At 41.5% G+C, this 11,028-nt stretch overlaps 1 protein-coding gene across 1 annotated transcript in view; it reads right to left on the reverse strand.

Annotated features, from left to right (window-relative positions):
* Window positions 1–8,773, reverse strand: part of LOC145391236 (uncharacterized) — a 90,506-nt gene extending 81,733 nt beyond the window's left edge. Inside the window, exons 1-2 of the mRNA XM_080265911.1 lie at window positions 8,587–8,773; window positions 7,240–7,329 (exon numbers count right to left, since the gene is read on the reverse strand). Coding sequence (XP_080122037.1) covers window positions 7,240–7,329; window positions 8,587–8,773 — 277 coding nt within the window. The remainder of the gene's footprint in view (window positions 1–7,239; window positions 7,330–8,586) is intronic.
* Window positions 8,774–11,028: the final 2,255 nt, after the last annotated feature.

Below are 11,028 nucleotides of genomic sequence, written 5' to 3' on the forward strand. Positions count from 1 at the left end.
CCAGCTTAAGGGGAAAGAACTACAGCATTCATTCTCCCCTACAAAACGACCAAATTTGAGCCAAGTTAAGGTGAAAGAACTACAGTATTCGTTCTCACCTACAAAATGACCAAATTTGAGCCAAGTAAAGGTGAAAGAACTACAGTATTCGTTCTCACCTCTCCCCCAATCAGTGGCCTCTTCTCCCTGTGGTCTGTGGTGGTGGCCTTGCATGTCGTTGGTTGGCAGGTCTTTGATGAAAACCTCGAGTCTTAAAATTACTTAGGGCTAGGAAGGGCAAGACAATTTTTATTATTATTATTATTATTATTTATTATTATTATTTATTATTATTATTATTATTATTATTATTATTATGTGTTGTTGTTTCTTTACGCTGTTATATCCAGCTTATGAGGGATTTATTCCGGGATGGGATAAACACAGACTTCAAAACCCTTGCACTAGATTTGGCCTGTCTGTCTATCTGCCTATCTGTCTATCTATCTATTTACCCATCTATCTATCTGTGTATCTATTTACCCATCTATCTATCTGTGTATCTACATATCTATCTATCTAACAAGACGCCATGATCCAAGGAGGGGTGGCCACAAGTGTATCTCCTCCGTCACTCGTCTCCGCCATCAGGCCGCCTTTTCCCCAGCTCACACAGCCCTCTTTACCTCTACACCCCATCTCTCCATCCCGTCCTCGGTTCCCTTCGCCCCCATCCCTCCTCTGCCTCACGTACTCTGTCTTAATCAGGCTTTATCTCCATTCTCTGCACAAGGCCAAACCACCTCAAGGTCCTTCCATTACTGTAGATTCTTCGTAAGTCATAAAAAAAAAAAAAAACAATCTGGGTTGGCACTATTAAAAATAATAATAATAATTGTGATAGAAGTAGTAGTTGTCGAAGTAGTAATAGTAGTAGTAGTAGTAGTAATAATAATAATAATTATAATAATAACAACAACAACAGCAACAACTACAACAAGAACAACAACAACAATAATAATAATAATAATAATAATACAAGTAATAATAATAATAATAATAATAATAATACGGTAATAATAATAAAAATAATAATAATAATAAAGTATTAATAATAATAATAATAATAATAATAATAATAAGAATAATAAAAGTAATGATAATAATAATAATAATAATAATAATAATAATAATAATAATAATTAATAATAATAATAATAATAATAATAAAAAGCATCAGAGTGTAGCGCCTAATGACCTCTCCTCCCTCCATTCTGAATTCATAGTCTTGGCAGAAATGAACCTCGACTTTCTTGAAAATAATTAAGGCGTTGGGGCGGCCACCTGGGGAATTGCAGTCCCTCTAATTAAACTCTCCTTGGAATTTTATTAAAGATTTTAGTCCAATGGCGTAAATTTTTCGCATCAGTCTTAGTGTCTCTGCATGGTTTTCCTTCTGTGGAATTTGTTTTGTTGCAGATTTTCATTTTCGTAGTTAGGAGGACACATATTTGTCTTATTTTCAGTGATTATTTTTATTTTTCCAAAGCTCTCTAACTTATTTTTACGTGATCTTTTCATAACTGTGTCTGACTAAACTGCCTTCTCTCAAGTCTATATGAATTTATGATCACACAATGCTTGCTGCCAAACTCTGCAGCGTGATCCTGTTCCTTCCTCTCTTCGCAAATTTACTTTAAACTTGTACAGTTGTTCCATGGGCAAATATTCCTACCGTTTTATTTATTTATTTATTTATTTATTGAGGGGGTGATGTTTAAGAGCATTATAGGGTCAGAGATTAAACCATACAAACACATCTAGTGAAATGAGGCAATACGAATCCGTAGACTTTATCATCTTTTGCGTAGAGCCATTTACCGTAGCCGTGTGGAGACCATCTTGCATTCCCTGGCCGTCTTTTCCTCAGTATGTTCAAAGTTCATCTTACTGTACTAAAGTGGTTGAACAACGAACATGCCCATTGAACATAACTTTCTCTTTTATATTCATCTTTAACTCCGTCACAACTAGTGGACATTTTCTCCACCCCGACAAACAAGCCTATCGTTTTTCAGCTTAATTGATGGCCAGATGTAGTTAGACTGGTATTGATTTGACTAGTAACCAAGGAGACTCATTTCCTATCTCATTAACAGTCCTATCCATTTTCAGCTTAATTGATGGACAGCTGTAAACAGACTGGTGTTGATCTGACTAGTAACCAAGGAGACTCATTTCCTGTCTCATTAACAGTTCTGTCCATTTTCACCTTAACTGATGGCCAGCTGTAGTCAGAATTGTGGTGATTTGACTAGTAACCAAGGAGACTCATTTCCTATCTCATTAACATTTCTATCCTTTTTCAGCTCAATTAATGGAGTGCTGCAGTCAGAATGATGGTGATTTGACTAGTAACCAAGGAGATTCATTTCTTACCTCATAACTGAAGGTCATTGAGTTGTGGGATTGGCCTAGTTCAGTCAGATGAAAACAGACTGGCTATAGGAGGCCTTTCTAGACTAAAAAGAATATTCATCTATCCGACAGTGGGATTCGAACCTACCTAATCAGAAATACCAGCTTAGTACTGTGTCCACTCGGCAGCACCTCAACGAAGACTAAGTGGGGAGAGAAGAGGTGGCAGATGGGGGTGGGAATTATAGCCAATGGAAGAGTGGGAAATGTGTTTTATGTATAGCATTTATTGTGTGTGTGTGGTGATGAGGAGAATTAGAGGTGTGTGTGTGTGTGTGTGTGTGTGTAATTCACCGGGTCGATCAGGATCACTTGATGGTCGTGATTGTCAGCTTTTACCCTCCCGGAAGGGATTTGGGAGCTCATATAGTCCGATCTAAGGGCAAGGCTGTGACCTTCACACACGCACACACCCGTCCCCTTGCTCAAGGGGGACAGTAACCACCCACTTCGTCAGTGAAACTTTTCGCAACCTGAGCGAGGTGCGAACTCTCGTCCACCAGTTGGCAAGCGAGAACGTTACCACTGCACCAGCGAGCGGTGTGTGTGTGTGTGTGTGTGTGTGTGTGTGTGTGTGTGTGGTGTAAGAGAGAGAGAGAGAGAGAGAGAGAGAGAGAGAGAGAGAGAGAGAGAGAGTACAGTGAAAGCGAACAGCATAGAGTGTATTTGTGCTTTCGTGATTGCTTTTTATAGAGGAAGCAATGACTGATATATATATTTTTTAATTATAAGACTAAAATATCAAATCAGAAACATCCTCCCCAGTCGTCAGTTCCCGAAACATTTGGGAAAAAGTGAGAAAGACCAAACTGTAATGTAGAAGAACGAAAGAAATATTACAGCAAAGAATGGGTGAATTAACTCTCTCTCTCTCATCAGACGCCATAATCCCGTAAGGAGTGGCCACAAACGAATTACCTTCATGTCACCCCGTCCTCTGCCATCGGACTGCCCTCTCTCCAGCTCACACCTCCTCCCCTCTCTTCTGCCACTATCCCCCATCCCTCCATATCATCCTCGGTCTTCCCCTCCACTTCACTCACGTACATTTTCTAGTCAGTCACTCATTCTCCATCCTCTCCACATGGCTAAGCCCCTGGGAGTGGGGGCAACAATGCTTCTCTAGTTTCCTTGCTTGTCCTAAGTGGTGATTGCAAGGGGCCTTTTTGTCTTCAGTCTTTCTCTTCTTATCGTCCTCCTCTTCTCCTCAGTCTTACCTCTTTACTTCAGTGTTTCTTCCGGCCTTTATTTTCGCTCTACCCCTATCAGGTTAGACATTTGGTTTCGTGACAAGAAGAATTAAGGACCTTCCAGTGACGTCGACCCCTCCTCTGTAAAGCTTTTCAACCAACTGAGCAATAAAGCCACATCATCGCCCAGTCACCTCAAAGCCAAAACCACCTAAGCACCAAGACCTCTTCAACGCCAAATACCCGTCACCTGATCCAATATCCTCCCTCTATTTTCTACTTATCCTCTGCCGTTTCCTTCCTACTCCTTATTGCACCTTCGAATTATAACGTAGTGCCTTATGGTCTTTGCTGCCTGACACTTATATTTCATTTACTCACTCGCTTTAGATAAATTGTCTCCAGGTAACACTCCTAATGCTTTCAATGACGGCCATATCAACACCGCAACGCTCCTTTACTTCCTCATTCGTCTGTGTGTGTCTTCACGTGCTCCTCTCACATAAGCATTCCTACACTTAGGTTTGCAGAGAGAGAGAGAGAGAGAGAGAGAGAGAGAGAGAGAGGAAGTCACTAATAGGGCCACCCACTCTGTCCTTCACCCCATCCCCTTCCCTCTCACCCCACCCCCTTCCCTCTCGCCCCACCCCCTTTCCTCTCGCCCCTCCTCTCCCCTCTCACCCTCCTCTCCCCTCTCACCCCTCCTCTCCCCTCTCACCCCGGCAACAAGGGCAGTGGGGTGTTCGTGTTGGGGAGGAGGGGAGAGTGAATCCGTCTGTGTTACTATTGTTATCTCTCTCTCTCTCTCACACACACACGCACACACACACACACACACACACACACACACACACACACACACACACACACACACACACACACACACACACACACACACACACACACACACACACACACACACACACACACACACACACACACACACACACACACATACACACTCACACACAGATTCATCCTCTTCTTCAGTCACTCTTCCTCGTCTGTCTTCCTCTTCCTCTTCCGTGTTTCCTTCCTCTTTTGTTTTCTCGTGCATCCTCTCTTCCTCCCTCTCTACCTTGTCATTCCTCCTCTATCCCCTCTTTCTCCTTTCGTATTTCTTCTTCCTCCTCTCATTCTACTTCCTCTTCGTCGTCTCTACCTCTTCTTTGTCTTCGTCTTTCACTTCCACCTCCATATGTCCGTCTTTCTATATCTCTTACGCTTCCTACCTCTTTTCCTCATCTTCTTCTTCCCTTGCTTTCTCTTCCTCCTCACCCTTTTCCTCCTCCGTCGTCTTCTCTTCCTCCTCCTCCTCCTCCTCCTCCTCCTCCTCGAATTCCCGTTCCCTCTCTTATTCCTCTTCCTCCTCTTTCTCCTCCTCGTTTTTCTCTTCCTTCTTCTCTTGCCCTCATCCTTTTCTTCCTGTTCCGTTTTTCTCCATCATTCCTCCTCCTCCTCCTTCTCCTCCTCCTCTTCCTCTTCATATTATGCAGGCGATGGAAGATACAAATTATTAAGCAATGTTACCTCATTCATCAGTGGAAGTGGCAGTATGAGATAGAGAACTGAAATGTGTTAACGAATGCAAATAACTAGGACAGGTAAGGCAGTGAAATGGCGGGGGACAGGGCGACATGGAGGCGATTTGTTTGTGGCTACCCCTTACGGGATTAAGGCGTCTGGCATTAAATAGATAGACAGATAGTAAGGTAGACATTTCCTGTTCGGTTGTGATCATGCAGATCACGTAAGGAAATGGGATGGAAGGATATTAGTGAAGAAATAAACCACGTGAAGGATAGATCGTGTTTTAAAAGGATATTATTACGTACAGTGTGTTTTTTCAGTTTTAATCATATATGGACTGGAAATCTAGAGGCTGATAATATCCCTGGAATGATTAAATAAAGGAGTTGCCAGAAAAGGAAGGAATAGTTAGGTATCACGCTGAGGGATATAAAGAGAACTTGGAATATGGAGAAAATGAGAGAGAGAGAGAGAGAGAGAGAGAGAGAGAGAGAGAGAGAGAGAGAGAGAGAGAGAGAGAGAGAGAGAGAGAGAGAGAAACTACGTACAGAGTGCCCGGTGAAATGATCCGTACATCCAGTCACTCTTCAGGCCCTTGAAATCCTGTGCTTCACCTCCCACGCCTAAGCCTTCCATGAGAGAGAGAGAGAGAGAGAGAGAGAGAGAGAGATTCATATTTACTTGCACGTAAAATAAGAGCTGCAGTCCTTGTTAGGGTCATTATTAGTCATTCTTCATCCATTCATATCGATAACACGTCATTTCTTTTGCCTTCTCAAAATACACACCTCTATTGCTTCCTACATGCATCCACCTTAATCTTGAACGTCCACGCTGCCTCCTACTCTTAAATTCCTTCAGCCTGATCACCTATTTTTCTGTTCGTGCCTTTTACAGACTGTTTTTTCTGCCTAACTGAGATTTTTCGAAGTGGATGGTGTAGATGTTGCCCTCTGTATATTTTCCACTACTAGGTTACTCTCTGAAGCTAAATTAAAGAGATCAGCAACAGCAGAAATAATGTTAGGAAGATGTTATAGTGTTGGATATACTCATTTATATATCCTTTTTTCGTCTGTTCATATCTAGTCTCTACAGCATCTTGTAACACACTATCCTTCCTTTGATCCACAGACTTCTATACTCCATGACCTGTATTCTCGTCGGTTGAGGACGTTCCGTAGCACCTTTCCCTGAACGATTTAGTCTGTTTATTACACCTTATTATCCTCTCCTCTGATAAACTATTTATTTTGTTTATTACACCTTTTTAGCCTCTTCTGTGCTTCATAAATCCTTCTACTATCGCCTTACTCCGCCGGAATTACAAAAGGATATTAACCGTTTGTATCCAGAAACAAATCGCTAAGGAAGAGGTGTTAGGGATCTAACTTCACCGGAGAGAATACGAACTCGTGTATTTCACCAGTAACAGTATTTCATATCCTCGCCAGTTAAAGCAACGTGTAATTATTCTTTTGCCTATTCTGTCCCAGGTGTCTTCCCTCAGGTGAATAAAATCGCTTAGCTAAGGAAGATTTTAAAAAGTCGTCGTATACTGGAAAGATTAATAGAGATTATCTTACACCTTCGCTACATGAGGCCTTCCCTAAGCATAATATCATCTTTGAATGAAATGAGAAGGAAAGATGTAAATAAATGTCACTGCCAAAACGACAAACAGTATAAAATGAGAAAGAAAGATGTAAATAAGTATCCCTGCTAAAACGACAAACAGTATAAAATGAGAAGGAAAGATTTAAATAAGTATGCCTGCTAAAACGACAAACAGTATAAAATGAGAAGGAAAGATGTAAATAAATGTCACTGCTAAAACGACAAACAGTTCCATTTCATAACCCCATTCGTATCCATTACCTCACTTGACGCAGCCACATCGTAACAGCCCTGAGTCCATTGTATCGTAGTAAAGGCATATAAACGCTCGGTCATCAGGCGGCGGACAGTTGTGGTGGGATGGTGCAGGTGTGTGTGGCCGGGATGCTAATGGACTTAGGTGGTGGCCAACGCTTTATTGCCTCCCACACACACACACACTCACCAGCCTTTGTGTCCGCCATTTTGCTTCTGCACACCACTTCCTGCTTCCTGATATTACGTTTATCTTGAGGGTGTGCAGTTGTGGTCTCAACTGTTAAGAATAAATGTAAAAGAAGCTCGTTCACTAAAAAAAAAAAAAATGTCGTTGATATGCCATTAAATGATAATACTCCAAAGATAACTAAAAGGCCATGTGCTTCACCATTTTGTGTTCTTAATCATCTGTCAATTTACAGTGGGTGTAAGGGTCAAACTTTTGAGTTCACCCAGTGCCCCTGACTTTAGATCGATTCTTCTCAAAATCAGTTGACTCCATTCTTGCATGACCCTAAATGCCTCATCATGTTTGGTCCTATGACTTTGGCCTTTGACTGTTTTCAAAATAGAGTCATCCTCAACCCCTTCACAAAATTTGGTCTAATTGGATCAAAACCGATTAAGTTGATCTGATTAAGTTGATCTTGCCATGTAGCTTTCATCTCTGATCTGTTTTTCTGTCAAACAAAACAGCAACAGTAGGTCACACCCTGGGAAGACACTCACCCGTTCCACCAGGTATTGTTGTTCACTTGAGATTAGAACTGTTTCAAGTTATTTTGTACACATTAACAGGCAGACAGAACGACTCAGTCAGGGCCGCACTCACGCCAAACAGCACAATACCGCCATTACCCCCACCACACATCCTTGCGTGCAGTTACAATATATTCGCCCCTGTCTGCTAGATTGTTTATGTGCAAGATGTCTAAAAAAAAAAAAAAAGTTGCCATCCGATTTTAATGAAACCTGGTGGATAAGATTGGCGTTGGTTCAAGGAAGAGTTGATTAAATTTTGAGGCAGATTCGGATCCGGATATAGAAAAAAAAAAAAAAAAAGTGGCGTTGGTGGAGGTATGCGCTCTTTGTGGCAGACTGCGACCGAAGAAAGTAAATAGCCATGTGAGACCAAAAGGTATTCATCTCGTAGGGAAGAGGAATTACATCATGAATTTTATTAGCCTTTGCGGAGATACGCGCTGTCAGAGAGTCTAGTTATCTTTTTTTTTTTTTTTACTACATACCCAAGCATATACGTGTGTAATAAAGAAAGGGCTGCGAGGAGTGAGAGTAGCTATATTAATACAAGATTACACAACGTATTATTTCCGTTCAGACTGTAGGGTGAACTGAACGTGTCTTTAACAATATATAAGCCTTCCCACACAGATGAAGGTTGTTTTACGGTACGATGTTATTAGAGACTAAAAATTATCCATTATTATGGCCAAAAACAAGATAATTATGAGATACAAGCACTCACAAGCACGTCAACAATGCGAGGGGGAGGGGGTGAAGGAATGCAGGTGACGCGGGAGATTGAAATTCATGCGATGTTTCCTGTAGCTGCCACCAGGGGAGGATGTTGTCGCTTGAGGCCTCTTGACGCGCCGTTGGGTACCCGTTGACCGTTGGGGACTGTTGCTGGGAGGGTCTTGCTGTTGTGCTGTTGTTTCTCTTGAGTTCCTGTCGCTGGGTGGGTCATACTGTTGGTTCATCTTGAGTTCCTGTTGCTGGGAGGGTCTTGCTGTTGGTTTATGTTAAGTTCCTGTTGCTGGGAGGGTAATACTGTTGGTTTATCTTGAGCTCCTGTTGCTGGATGGGTCTTGCTGTTGGTTTATCTTGCGTTCCTGTTGCTGAGAGAGTCTTGCTGTTGGTTTATTTTCAGTTCCTGTTGCTGGGAGGGTCATGCTGTTCGTTTATTTTGAGTTCCTGTTGCTGGGAGGGTCTTCCTGTTGATTCCTTTGAGTTCCTGTTATTGCTTGATGTGTTTGTCGTTATGCTTATACTTGGCCCCTCTGTCCTTCGTTTTCTGTTGTCGTTCAAAGGTTCTTTTGATCTCGGGACCCGTTGACCGTTAGTTACCGTTTGCCGGACTGGATTTACCGTTGTTTCTTGAAGCTCCTGTTGTTGTTTGAGATAATAGATAGTTTGCTGGTACATGAACAGGCAATAGACGCATTTTTCTTCTGTTTGTTGTGCGTTTGAGGTTTCCTTTGGTTGGATTCTTTGTCTTCCGTTTTCTGTTACAGCTTAAGAGATTGTTTTTGCTCTTGGAACACTTGGCTGTTAGTTTGTGTTGCGCCGTTAGTCTTGCTGTTATTCCTTTCAGTTCCTGTTGCTTTTTTCAGATCTTGTTTGATGCATTTTCCGTTGGTTTTTGTAATCCTTTGTCTTTTCGTTTTCTGTTGTTTGAAATTCCTGTTTTGTTACCGAGAACCGTTGATCGTTAGTTACCGTTGTTGGGTGTCCTGTTGTTTTTTTAATCCCTGTTGTTTTTTGAGATCCTTTTCCCACTTGGATGTCTTACGTTATTCTGTTAGCTGCTCTCTCTCTCTCTCTCTCTCTCTCTCTCTCTCTCTCTCTCTCTCTCTCTCTCTCTCGCTAACCGTTGACTGTAGAATTTTCTGTTGTGTATTTTTCCTCTTAACCTTTCTCTCAATCTTTCTCTTGTTTCTATTTTACGAAAGTGAGTGTGGGTGAGAGAATGAGTGACATTGACAAAGTGAGCGAGTAAGAGTGTGTGTGAAAGAAAATAAGTCAGGGTTAGTCAGTGGGAGTAAGTGAGCGAGTTAGTGTGAGAGAGAGTGAGCTGGTGTGAGAAAGTAAGAGGTAAGGGAATGAGTATGTGAGGGAGGGTGAGTGAGTGTGAGAGCGATTGCCATTGAGTGTGAGTGAGTAAGCCTGTGTGAGAAAGTTTGAGTGAGTACAAGGAAGTGGGAATGAGTGTGACAGGAAGCGAGAGTGAGAGAATTGGGGAGTGAGTTTGATGTAGGTTGAGTAAAGAAGAGTGAGAGGTTGTGAATTAGTGAAACAGAGAAAATGTGAGAGTGAGTCGGTTAGTGTATATATGTATGTGTGTATGGATGGATGGATGGATGGATGGATGGATGGATGAGAGGGAAGGCGAATAAGTGAAAAAATGAATCGGTGTATTTGTATATTATGTAGGGATGCTTGAGAGAGCAGGGGAGCATGATTTTCTATGTATATGTAGTGTAGTAACCTTATTATTATTATTATTATTATTGCTGTTGTTGTTATTATTATTATTATTATTTTCCTGTGACACGTTCGGTTAAGGAAGTACCCAAACACCTCGTCCTAAGTGATTTATTTTGCTTATTATTCTTTGCTATTCTATAATTTAAATCGTTCAAATACCACTATACATTACAAATTTATACTAACCAGCTGTATCCAAAATAAATCGCTAAGGAAGGGGTGTTAGGGAGCTTCCTGAACCGACGAGAATACTGTCCTCAGATGGATTAATTATGTCTGTGAAATAAAATAGTAGAGTTGTCCCGGTCATGAGTGGGTAATGGTGCTAAGAATGAACTCCCATGATTCAGTTTCAGATAATTACCGTTTACTGACAAATATAAGAGTAGTAGTAGTAGTAGTGGTGGTGGTGATGGTGGTTTAGTAGTAGTAGTTGTAGTAGTAGTAGTAGTGTTGGTGGCGGTGGTGGTGGTTTAGTAGTAGTAGTAGTAACTGTAGTAGTGGTGGTGGTAGTAGTAGTAGTAGTAGTAGTAGTAATAGTAGTAGTGGTGGTGGTTTAATAGTAGTAGTAGTAACTGTAGTAGTAGTGGTGGTAGTAGTAGTAGTGGTGGTAGCAGTAGTAGTTTTCATCATCATCACCATTATTCCAACGTCACTGAACACTTTAACCCTTATCTGCTATTGACCACTTGAATGCACCTACCCTAATCCCCAGACACCACACTGCACTGATAACTCTTGCACCACC

Source organism: Coenobita brevimanus, chromosome 17, assembly GCF_032717465.1.
Source record: "Coenobita brevimanus isolate Jiangsu-jjx chromosome 17, ASM3271746v2, whole genome shotgun sequence".
In the NCBI taxonomy this organism is placed as follows: domain Eukaryota; kingdom Metazoa; phylum Arthropoda; class Malacostraca; order Decapoda; family Coenobitidae; genus Coenobita; species Coenobita brevimanus.